Below are 12,043 nucleotides of genomic sequence, written 5' to 3' on the forward strand. Positions count from 1 at the left end.
AGGCTCCTTTACCCCCAGGGGTGGAGGGCGGCTTTGCCTGAGGCACAGTGGGTTCGTGCTCCAGGGTAATCCAGGGCATGTTCGGAACAATAACTGGTCCCAGCCAAGTCATGGTCCCTTGCAGGTCTGCCAGAGCAGAGCTCTCTGGCCGCGGGGTGGGCAAGGGAGCAGAGCGTGGGGGGCTATTTTTCACCAGGAAGGAGGCCACCATGTCCCTGGAATGAGACCTCTGTGATTCCAATCCTAATTCGGTGCATGGAACCTCGAAAGGCTGGGGCATTTCTGTAACTCCTCCACTCGGCATATAAAGGGCTGAGACCCTGGGGTTTCAGGACTAGCCCAGAGCTGTGGTTCCCACCCTCCTTTCCACCACCAAGAGAGCAGCAGATTTATCTCTAAGGTAAAGGGTGTGAACTTGAGTGTGCCGGGAGTGGAGGTTCACCTTGCGCTTCTGGGGGGGGTGGGGAAGTGAAGTGGATGGAGTCCTTGCTAACCTGTCTTCCTCAGCCTCTGAAATTCACCTTCCCCTCTGAACGCCTTACCTTGCGTCTGCTTGGAAGTGGCTTAGACACCTCAATGGGGCTTCTCATATCTAACTTATATATTTAGAGGATGCCTTCAAAACGAGCTAAACTCGGTGCGGAAGCCAGAGTCAGTGCCAGTGTTCATTTGACAAGGCTCTGAGGAGGCGAGATTCTGCAAACAAAGGCAGTACATTTTGAGAGAAAGTTGCTAACTCCCCCAAACCAAGGCTGCAAGGAACTTTAAATAGGGAAGCTCCCCCACAGTGGGCTGCAGAGGACTAAGGCTTAACAGGGCGTCCGGAGTTTGGGTCTTTGTCATTCCCAAGCAGACCATCTTCACCTTTAACATGCACCTGGATCATCTGGGGAACTGGTTAAAATGCAGATTTTGACTCGGGGTTTGGTTCCGATGATCAATCTGCATTTGTAACAACTCCAGGGCTTCTGGTTTGCAGGGTCAATCGGGTGATATTTCAGGGACTGTAAATAACCTTTAGGTTTTTCAACAGTTGGATCTTACCAAATCAGCAGAATTCAAAAGGGCCCCGATGGGTGTGGCTCAGTGGGTTGGGCATCATCTAACAAACCAAAAGGTTGCTGGTTCGATTCCCTGTTGGGGCACGTGCCTGGCGTCCAGACCAGGTCTTCAGTTGGGAGCGTGTGAGAGGCAATGTTTCTCTTCTTCTCTTTCTTCCTCTCCTCTCCTCTCTCTAAAAATAAATAAATAAATAAAATCGTTTCTTTTTTTAAAGTCAAAATACTGCTAAAAACATTTCCATTCTATTTTTTATTTATTTATTTTTTGTATGAACATATGGTACAAAACGACTCGTGTGTGTGTGTGTGTGTGTGTGCTCAGTTCTATGAATTTATCACACCTACAGCTCCGTGTGACCACCGTCACAATCAGGAAAGAGGACAGACAATCCCGTGGCCTCCCCCAAATTCCCTCATGCTCTGCCTTTGTAGTTAAACCCTTCCCCTACCTCTCACCCCAGGCAATTGTCATAGTTTGTCTTTCTGAGGCTGTCATATAAATGGAATCACTGAGGATATATAATATATCGAGACTGGCTTCTTCCTCTCAGCTTGATGCCTTTGGGAACCACCCAAGTTACTGAATGGGTCAGAAGTTTGTTCTTTTTTATTGCTGCCTAGTATTCCACTGGATGTTTGACAGTTTTACCCATTCCCTCATTGAAGGACTATTAGGTTGTTTCCACTTATTGGCGATTATAGGTAGAAATGTGTACAGGTGTACGGGTTTTTGCGTTTCTCTAGGCTACACATCTAGGAGTGGGACGGCTGAGTCCCGTGGTGGGTATATGTTTAGTTTATGAGAAACTGCCCTGTTTTCTGGACACATCCCTGTACCATTTTGCATTCCCAGCAGCAACATGAGAGTTCCAACTGCTCCACACCATCCCCTCTAGCCCTTGACCTGGTCCGTGGTTTTTTGTTTATTTGTTTGTTCCCCTTCTTATAGGAGTGAAGTGGTATTTCCACATGGTTTTATTAATTTGTATTTCCCTAGCGGCTAATGACGGCCGACATCTTTTAATGTGCTGTTTGATATCTGTGTCGCCTCTGTGGTGAAGTGTCTGTCTGAAGTGCTTTGCCTGTCTTTTCATTGGGTGGTTTGCATTCATATTGTTGAGTTTTGAGAGTTCTTCATATATTCTGGCGACAAATCCTTTGTCGTATATGTAATTGGCAAATATTTTTTCTTAGTGCGTATCTGGTGTTTTACTCCCTTAACACTGTCTTTTGCAGGGCAAACTGTCTCATTTTGATGAAGCCCAATGTATTATTTTTATTCCTTTGTGAATTGTGCTTTTTCTAAGAACTCTGACTAACCCCCAAGCCACAAAAATTTCTCCTATGTGTTCTCTGGGAGGTTTTACAGTTTTACATTTCGAATTAGATCTATGATCCATTTTGAGTTAATTTTTGTATAAGGTGTGGGGTTTAAGTCAGGTTCTTTTTTTTTTTTTTTTTTTTGCATCTTGGTATCCTATTGTTGCAACATCATTTGTTGAGAATCAGCCTGCCTTTATCTATAAAAAATATCCACCTTGAATTTTAATTAGAGTTGCAGTAAGTCTACAGATAATTTTGGGAGAACTGATTTCTCTGCTGCATTGAGTCTTCCAGCCATTAACGTGATAATGTCTCTCCATTTGTTGATGGTGTCTTTCATTTCACTCATCAGCATTTTACAGTTTTCAGCACATTTTGCACAAAAGATGTGTAGTTAAGCATTTCATTTGAGGAGTAATTGTAGATGGTAGTGTGTGTGTGTGTGTCTTTTAAATTCTCACCCAAGGACATGTTTATTGATTTTAGAGACAGAGGAAGGGAGAGAGAGACAAACATCAATCAGTTGCCTCCCCTGTGCTCCCCAACTGGAGATTGAACCCACAACCTAGGCATGTGCCCTGACTGGGGATTGAACCTGCACCTTTTGGTGCACGGGACGACACTCCAACCAACTGAGCCCTCTGGCCAGGGTAGTAGTATGTTTTTAATTTCGGTTTCCAATTGCTCATTGCTGGCATATACTAATTTTGTGTGTTAATCTTATATCCTGCATCTTTGCTAAATTTACTTATCAGTTCTAGGAATTTCTTTGTGGTTTGCTTCATGGGCACTTGAAAGGAATTTGTATTCCGCCGTAGTGGGATGGAGAGATCCATCAGTTACTCTTCAATCTAGCTGGCTGGGGACGTTGCTCAGGGTTTCTGTATCTGTGAGGCTTTTCTCTCTACCAGTTTCATTGTTTGGGATCAGAACCACGCCCATATAGCCCAGGAGCCAGCCTCCATGCTCGGAAGCAATTTTTAAGGATTCTTTTTCCAGAGGCCCCTCCACCTCTGGTCTCCCCGGTGGTTTCCAATTCCCTGAACTCCCGTTTTTCAACCCTTTGGCCAGAAACCTGGGGCTTTGGTTACCTGCTCTGCCATGCCCTTCAGGTGGCTGCACTCACACCTGGGCTCAAATACCCTGAGGAATGAGTGAGCGAGGGAAAAAGGCTGCCAGGGTCCCCTCCACAGGACAGGACCACAGCTCCCCCTGCTGGAGCAAGCTTTGCCGTCCTCAGGAATCTGTGTCTGCAGGCCCTGCCGATCCTGTCCCTTTCACTGCTGCTGCCTGGCCTCCCTCACCTTGATGTTTCCTGGAGACCGGAGAGGCTGGAGAAGAACAGAACAAGGGATGCCCCTCCTCTCTGAGCACTAGGAGTCTCCTTTCTCCCTAGAACCAGAGGGCTTCCTGGAGCGCTCTCTGACCGTGTTCCCACTTGTGGGTTGCCTTGAGTCTCCGCTGGGGATATCAGAATAAAAATAGAAAACTTTGCCCCATTCAATAATAACTGGAATTCTGGTCTTCAATGGACCTGCTTCTGCCTGCTTCCTGATCCAGGGCTGGCTGCAGCGCAGTCTGTCTGGGCTTTGGAGTTGCAGTATCTGGAGACGAACTCTCTGGCCTATTTCAGGCTGCAATGTTTATGAAGCCTTTTAAATTATTGTGAGAAATAATCACAAAAGAGTTACCCTTGAAAGGTGTTGGACACATAAAAAATATCATGGTGGCGCACAGCCAGCTGCTGTCGAAGGAGCCACTCTACAATAAGAGGCTCCTAAGAAAGAGCAGTGTAAACCAAAAGTCTTTTAAAAAAAAAAAAAACAACTTTTCCCATTCCTCATTTTGGCTTTAATACTCCCAGTAACCTGAGAATTGGAAAATTAAGTGGTTGGCACAGCATGAGGACGCAAAACGGACAACTGTGCCTTTGTTTTCTAGTCGGTTCACCGAGCATTGTTGGCCCGTCAGGCTGCATTGCTGCCTCACAGATGGTACAAATCCCACACTTTAGTTTAACCGAATCGATGGGAAGGTGTTACATGCTGTTGTTCTCGTGAAGCAAAACTTAATTTTGTAAGGTCTTAATGGTCACTGAATCACGGCTCTCCCGGGGAGGTACTGACTGGCTGGAAGTAGCCATATCTCTTTGCTCTGTGGCCATGTAATCTGGTGGCCTGATTCTTGGCCAAGGACAAACAGAGGAACAGAGACATTTATTTATCAAGGACAGTCCCCTGTGTTTCCAAAGAGCTTTCCAGCTATTGATATTTTCCTCCTCACATTTCTGCAAGGCGAAGTAGTGCCCTCGTTTTAGAAGCCCGGAAACCAAGACACAAATGCTCGCAGAAACACGCGTTAACCTGCAAAGGCACGGGCTGAAAAGACCCCCAACAATGAGATGCCCACAGGGTCTCCCAGCAGCTTAGAGCTGGGAACTTGGATGAATCCCCAGTCCAAACACAGAAGACATTTCTTCTCTACTCCTATGGAGGCGTAACTTACATGTAATAGAATTCGCCCTTTTGATAAGTTTGGCAATTGTTTAAGGCTGTATAACCATCACTAGAAACAAGATACAGGTTATTTTCCATAATCTAATGTCCCCTATGCAGCTCTGCAGTCAGTCCCCTCCCTCACCCCGACCCCAGGCCACCCCCATCTGCCTCGGTCTCTCCACTTCTCACGACAGTCACCACAAGCCTCGGTGCAGTCTGCTCCCACACCCTGGGTGCTGCTCCCTGCATCATCCCGAATGTCCCTTCTCCTGGGGAGCAGCCTGGACCTCTCAGACCATGTGAGCGACTCTCCTTGTGCCCCGACCCCATCTGAGCTCCTGTCACAGGAAATCCTGGGCCCTGTGACCAGTGTGTGTCCAGCTCACTCCCTCTTACATCTGAAATCATGTTCATCATCAAATCTGATCTTCAAAGAAATGTAAAAGCTGAGGACACCGAGGCCTGGAGGACTGACTGACAAGCAGAGGTGCATCAAGTTAGTGCACCAATGTGGCTGGAGCCACTGTCTGGCTTTGAACCCCTGTCTCCTTCCACCAGCCCCATCAGGCTCTGATACGGAGCTGTGGCCCAGACCTTCGTGCTGAGCTCCAGACCCACGGGTCTCGACGCCCCTTCTAAGTCCTTCCCTTGGTGGTCAGTCCCAGGCAACTCAAACTGCCCTGCACCGCTGGAGGCTGCCCCCATGAGCCCGGCTCCGGTGTTTCCCATCTCTGCACAGGCACGGCTGCTGGAGGTTCCACCGGTACCCCCTCACCCTCACTCACCACCCTGGTGGACACCCCCGGAATACATTGTAACCCGTCTACTTTTCATTGCCCTTGCCACTCCCACCCTGAGCCCTGCTTCTCCCTGGTCACTTCCGGTAGCCCTCTACCTCCTTGCTCTCGCCCTCCAGTCCCTGCTTCTGACCTGTTTGCAGGATGCACTGGGGTCCAGGAGTTGGGCAGAATTTCTTCATGCAAAAAAACTGAGCATTCTTGAGGATCTGACATGCATTATTTCATGTCCACATGTGCTTCTTGCTCTGGTGCGTCAGACACCGGGACCGTTTTCTGGGACACCCCCCCCTTAGTACAAGTCTGCAGTCTGCCTTCTGCCAGTTATGGCTATGGGAGCATGGGTAAGATCTGTAACCCGTCAGGTGCCCCAGCCATACTCGGGGACGGTAATGGCCACTCGTGGGGACGTTGTGATGCGTAGATGCATACAATGCCTGCATACGCTCCTGTTGATGAAAACTTGAGAAGCCATTCTTCCATGAGGAGGGAGGAAGGACAGAGGTGTCTGCCAGGAGCCTGGGACCTGCCACGCCCATGGGGAGCTTCTGCGTCCTCATCCCTGGGTCCTGTGACTGTTGTTACTCGCGTGGCTGAGGGGCTGTACCTGGCCAGGGTCTCCCTCGGGTGAACAGCGTCGGCACCCTCGGGAGTCCGAGGGTGGGTGTTCTCCAAAAGTTCGGCTGACATTTTCCCTTTCAGGGGATGAACAATCAGTACGTCCGCCGGGAGGTCTTCTGCCGGAACACCTGTCACGAGCTCAAACGCTTCTGGGAAAGGGAAATTGGCAAACAGACTTACTACCGAGAATCGGAGGAACATCGCCTGGGAAGAAGTGCGCTGAGAAAGTATGTGGCATGTCTGCTTTTTATTAATTAACTTTCAGAAAGCAGCTTATTTTTTAGAGCAGGTTCACAGCAAAACTGAGCAGAAAGTAGAGCTCCCACATACCCCTCCTGCCACTCACAGCCTCCCCACCATCAACAGCCCCCACTGGGAACATCATTGACACGCCATTAGCATCCCTCGTGTCTATTTCTTTATACATAATTGATTTCCCCAGAAGAATGCCAGATGGGCCTCTCAGAGGACAAAATTACTTTAATTTTTCATGTATATGTTGCTGCCACTACCTATAGTTTTAAAATTCTTGTAAGTTAACACATGTATGTTTGTTTATCTTTGTAAATTGGGGGGGGGGGGGGAATCTCTCCTCTCTGTCCCTGGTTCTAGTTCATGAGGGTGACACTATTTTGGGGGAGCGTATATTTGGATACCGCTTTTTTATTCCATTTGACAATCTTTGCATTTTAATTGGATTGTTTACATCATCACAATTAATTGGTTTGATTGGGTTTAAATCTACCATCTCGCCATTGTTTTCCATTTCTCTCATCCGTTCTTTATTTCCTTTCTTTTTCTGCCTTTCTTCAGAGAAAATATTTTTGTAATTCTATTTTTTCTCCACTGTGGGCTTTGTAACTATATCTTTTCGTGTTATTTTAGCGGTTGCTTTAGGATTTATATATGCATCCTGAGCCTATCACAGTCTATCTTTAAGGATACATCACTTCCTGTAGCGTGTGAGAGCCTTACAATGGTATAGTCCACGGCTCCGTTCCCTGGCCTTCATGCTATTGTACCAAGTATGCTTGACTGCCACATGTGTTATAAACCCCACGTTCATAGTTAATAGTTTTGCTTTCAACCATTGATTATATTCAAAAGAGGCTTAAATAATGAGGAAAAGTTATTAATATACACTCACACAGCCGCCTTTCCAGATGCTTTTCTTCCATTGGGATTGCCATTTCCACGTGGTGCCATTGCCTTCTGCTTGAGGGGACTGCCTTGAATATGTGTGGCGACAGTCTGCCAGTGACAAATTCTCTCAGGGTTTGCACGTCTGAAAACCTCAGTGTTTGAATGGTGGTCTTTTGCTGGGTAAACAGGTCTAGACGGACAGGGTTTCCCCATCCCAGCCCCGTTAGTTAAAGATATTATACTTCCAAAGAAAAGCTAAGAGGATAAGACTAGAATACTTTGAACCGAAGTGAGAATTGACATGTGCGTGTGGTTAAATTTCCAAGTCCTCTGCGTCCCTTTTACAACCTGAGAACACACACCTCTTCAAGGAGAGGAAGGGAGCTGTCTCTGAGCCAGCAGTCCAGATGAATCCTCCCCTCCTGTGGGTTTGGTTTCTGGTTTCAGGCTCAGGGAGGAATGGAAGCAGAGACTGGAAACCAAGCTGAGGCTGCGGAACAATCAAGACGAGACTGAGAAGCAGGCACACGTTGGCCGAGAGCTTCTTGCTTCGTTGACACAAGAGGACACAAAGCCCTGAGGCTGCTCTGCCAGGAGAAGCCCCGGCACGGGGCTGAGTTCCTTTGCTATGGCAAGTAGATCTCCTGTGACCGGGTCTCCCCCACCTGGCAGGGGGGGGGGAGTTTCCCTGCAAATCCTCTCCCGGTGCTCGATGGAATAATCAGCCAAATTAGTCCTCCCTGCACGTCTCTAAAGACGAGATTGCTTAATACCAAAGCTCCCTGTCTCGGTCTGAAATCCAAATATTTTCAATTCTAAGCACACGAGGGGGATGCGCTTCGTGGCCATACTTGAAACTTTGCACAGTAGTTTTGCTTCACATTTTTCTCCTAGGAAACAGTTTCACGTAGTCCTTTCTCTAGTTTTATTTTTATGAGAAAAAAATGCATCTATCTGCAGAAATAAAAATATTGTAAATAGTCATTAAAATAAGGTTTGCAAATCAATTGATCCAATGCTATTTTTTCTTCCTATGAAATTAATTTTGGCTTATTCAAAAACATGATTATCGAGACCTGTTCAATAAGATCAGGGTAATTTTAATAAAACTTGGTTGCCTTGCCATTCCTGGTGTGCGTGCTCTTCGTTTTATTGCTTTATTTAAAATCGCCACTTGCTGGCACTGGTTAGCTCCCTGTCAGCTCAGCTAAAGCGTATCTGGCCACCCCAACAAAGCGTTTGCCATGCAGATTATGAACTTTGAAATGTTACCGCCATTCCCCAGACATCCCTCAGGTACCCAGTACGGGGCTGCTGATTCTAAAAGTGTAAACTGGAATGGAGCCTGGAGCAAGAGTTTCCAGCCAAGGCAAGGGGGCAAAGAGGTGCATGTGGTACAGTACAGTACAGCTGTAGGTCACACCTTCCACACACAGGGGCGATGTGCCCGGGAGACACAGGCCAGGGGCGACGCTGGACAGCAGAGAGTGTGGTGCTCCAGTCCTTTGATACCCTGATGTGCCATGAAGTGCTTCTGTCCACATTCCCAGGGAGCCAGGAAGCCTTCCTCAAGGCAACGGGAGCCACCAGGAGGCCAGAAGCGCTGGGGGAGCATTCGCCCAGGCCTCCCCCCCACCCCACCCCCACTTCTACAATCCAGGGCACAGGGCTCGGGGCCCTCCTACCTGCTATGCTCCCTGATGTAACCGGGATTCAGGTCAACTAATAAACCATGAATTCCAGCCGGGTTCCTTTGAGGCCATTTTGATGAAAGAGGAACTTCTGTTGGGTATAGGAGGAAAATAGGAATTAGATAGGGGGACAAGAGAAGGCAGGGCTTGCAGGTTGGGAGGCTCTCCGAAGCGAAGGGCAGCCAGAGTGAACGGCAAGGCGCTGCAGCTGGGACCTAATGCAGAAGAGTGAGGCAGGAAATGCGGGTGAAGACCTTTGTTTACAGGTTCGCTGTGTGCCGGGCGCTGTGGTTTACAACCAGAACACAGCAGAGGAAAACAGAGGCACTGGCTCTGGATGCTACAGTTTAGGGAAGACAGCAGAAAAGTCAAGGTATTTGGAGTAAGGGACGTTAGCACTGGAAGCCATTGCAGGTAGTGGGCTCCCTGGCCTAGGGAGGGCTTCTTAAGCACAGGCTGGTTAAACCCAAGTAATCATCACCCAGGTGAAGGTGAGATTCAGGGCTCCCGGGTCCTGGGAGCTTTGAGGGAATACACTCAGCAAAGCTAGAATGGGAGTGAGGAGGAGGAGGAGCAAGGGCGGAATCTGCAGAAACCAGCACGCGCAGCTTGTTGGCCCGAGAAGGCACTGAAGGGTGTTGGCCAGGGGAGTGCCATGATGGCCATGGTTCTGGGAGGCTGCCCGGCACCTGCAGGTGGGAGGACGGAGGTGGGCAGGACAGCTGGGAGCTTCTGCAGATGCCTCCCCAGAGAGGCAAGAAGGCCCGCACGCAGGAACTCAGGTGGTCGGGACAGGGAAGGAAAGGGAGAGAAGCAGGAGTGCCCCTCTCTCGCAGTACTGGAGGCTAGGGGTCCGAGACCCAATGCCAGCGTGCCCAGTTTCCTGTCTTGTAGATGGCCACCTTCTCACCACGTCCTGACATGGCCTGGGGGTGTGAATGCTGATGTCTCTTCCTACGCACGAGGCCCCACCCTCATGCCCTCATTAAACCTGATTACCTCCCAAAGGCTTCAGTGTCCAAATACTATCACAGGGAGGGTCAGCGCTTCCACATGCGAATTTGGGTGGGGAGGGGGTACACAATCCAGTCCGAAGCAGAAGGGGATGCTTTGAGTCTGTGTATCAAGCCCTGGTCACATTGCACTTATAACACTGACCAGGAGCAAGACAGCAAACCCTGCAAGCTGTGGAATGCGACCCGGGTTTCACACTGGCCTCTGGGTAGCCCATAGGAGCACTGCCAAGGCTTTGACAAGTAATTGGCATGTGAAACATGGCACACAGACACGGGCCAGGACATGCATCCTTAACACAAATAGATTGACTACCTGCTAAAATAGATATGTAAGGAGAGAGAGTCTTGTTACCTTGCACTCAGAATATCCAGGGAACAACCCAAAATTACTTATACTAAGAGCCAAGACAATCTCAACTCAAATGACAAAGGATGAGGAACAGAGATGTTGGAGTTATAGATAAGGATACTCAAGTAGTTACAGCCATGCTCCAACAAGCAATTATAAGCACTTCTTAATATTTTATTTATTTATTTTTAGAGAGGGGGGGAGGGAGGGAAAAAGAGAGGGAGGGAAACATCAATGTGTGGTTGCCTCTTGTGTGTCCCCAACTGGGGACCTGGCCCACAACCCAGGCATGTGCCCTGACTGGGAGTCGAACCAGCAACCTTTTGGTTCACAGGCCAGCATTTAATCCACTGAGCCACACCAGTCAGGGCTGAGCAAATTTGAAAAGTAAAAAAAAAAAAAAAAAAAAAAATCTCAGCAAAGAAATAAAAGTCATAAAGAAGAACCAAGTGGGAAGATACAATAACCAAAGTAAACAAGCAACAAAAATAACTCTGGCTGAGCTCAGCAGCAGAATGGGGAATACAGAGAAGAGAGGGAATAAAATTATCTAATTGGAACAACAAAGAGAAAATCCTTTCCCTTTTAAAGAAGGAACAGAGTCTCTAATCTACGGAAGGGTCACCAAGATAAAGCAGCTGGTGGGTCGGAGGCCAGCTTGCAGCGGGAGAAAGCCATGAGGAGAAGGTTTCAGCCCTGTGACTGGCTGTGGGCCAGGGTAAGATAAGATAGGGCAGGGCCAGCAAGACCCAGGACCCACGTCCCGGGGCCCAGATGCTGAATGTAAAGGCAGAAACCTTGGCTGCCTTGGCATCCGGTCCAGCCCTAGGGTCTGGACCAACATTTATAACGTGTTATGAGACACAAAACTTATCTGTTGGATGAATGAATGGAGGGTCTGCCTATAGCCCAAGCACATCGCTTTATGAGGAACTCCTAAATAATACCCCATTGAAAGCAGGGCCGAGGAGACTCACTAAATGTCTCTCGGGGCTTATTTCCTTCTGCTTTTAGCAGAGAGCCTGCCCGGCCTAAGTTAGTCATGAAACAGACTGATGTCACTTGCTAAGTCTCAGAGGCTTCTCCTTTTTCCAAGGCTACTTCCTGACCAGGAGACTTTCAGTATTTCGTAATTGTCCCAATGTTTCCATTTGGCCTAAAAATGGAGAGCTCAACAGGGGGCTTCTGGAACCTTCCCACGGTGTGCCCAGTGCAGCTGTGCTGGGCCTGAGTCCACCTCCAGGTGTGTAATTGTCCATTGACCCCCTGTGCGGCTTTAGTGATGTGTGGTCCATGCCCCGTGGTCATGACCCTCCCAGCCCCAGTAGCTGTCTTGGAGGACAACTCCTAAGTCAACAAAGGACTTGAGCCAGGAAGAGGCATGGATGCAAAACTGAGGAAAGTAAAACCCACGGAGGAGAGGGAGAGCGTCGCTTTCTGGAAAAACTATTGCACGGGGTGTAGAAGAATTCATCCTTGATCTGATGCGTCTGACAGAGGCTAGCCAAAGTCATTTAGTTGGCTCACACAGCACTTAATTAAGC

At 48.4% G+C, this 12,043-nt stretch overlaps 1 protein-coding gene across 1 annotated transcript; it reads left to right on the forward strand.

Annotated features, from left to right (window-relative positions):
• The first annotated feature begins 346 nt into the window (after window positions 1–346).
• Window positions 347–8,370, forward strand: FAM240A (family with sequence similarity 240 member A). Its single transcript, XM_090283069.1, has 3 exons — window positions 347–400; window positions 6,382–6,527; window positions 7,891–8,370. The coding sequence occupies exons 2-3, from the start codon at window positions 6,385–6,387 to the stop codon at window positions 8,021–8,023; spliced, it is 276 nt and encodes a 91-aa protein (XP_090139195.1). The 5' UTR covers window positions 347–400; window positions 6,382–6,384; the 3' UTR covers window positions 8,024–8,370.
• Window positions 8,371–12,043: the final 3,673 nt, after the last annotated feature.

Source organism: Furipterus horrens, unplaced genomic scaffold (assembly GCF_987537825.1).
Source record: "Furipterus horrens unplaced genomic scaffold, mFurHor1.1.pri manual_scaffold_7, whole genome shotgun sequence".
NCBI classification, from domain to species: Eukaryota; Metazoa; Chordata; class Mammalia; order Chiroptera; family Furipteridae; genus Furipterus; species Furipterus horrens.

Excerpts from the sequence above, each read along its gene's own strand:
- FAM240A (XM_090283069.1), top strand. The coding sequence starts at position 6,385 with ATGAACAATCAGTACGTCCGCCGGGAGGTCTTCTGCCGGAACACCTGT. Across the intron at positions 6,528-7,890 it reads GGAAGAAGTGCGCTGAGAAA|GCTCAGGGAGGAATGGAAGC; the intron begins GTATGTGGCATG and ends TTCTGGTTTCAG.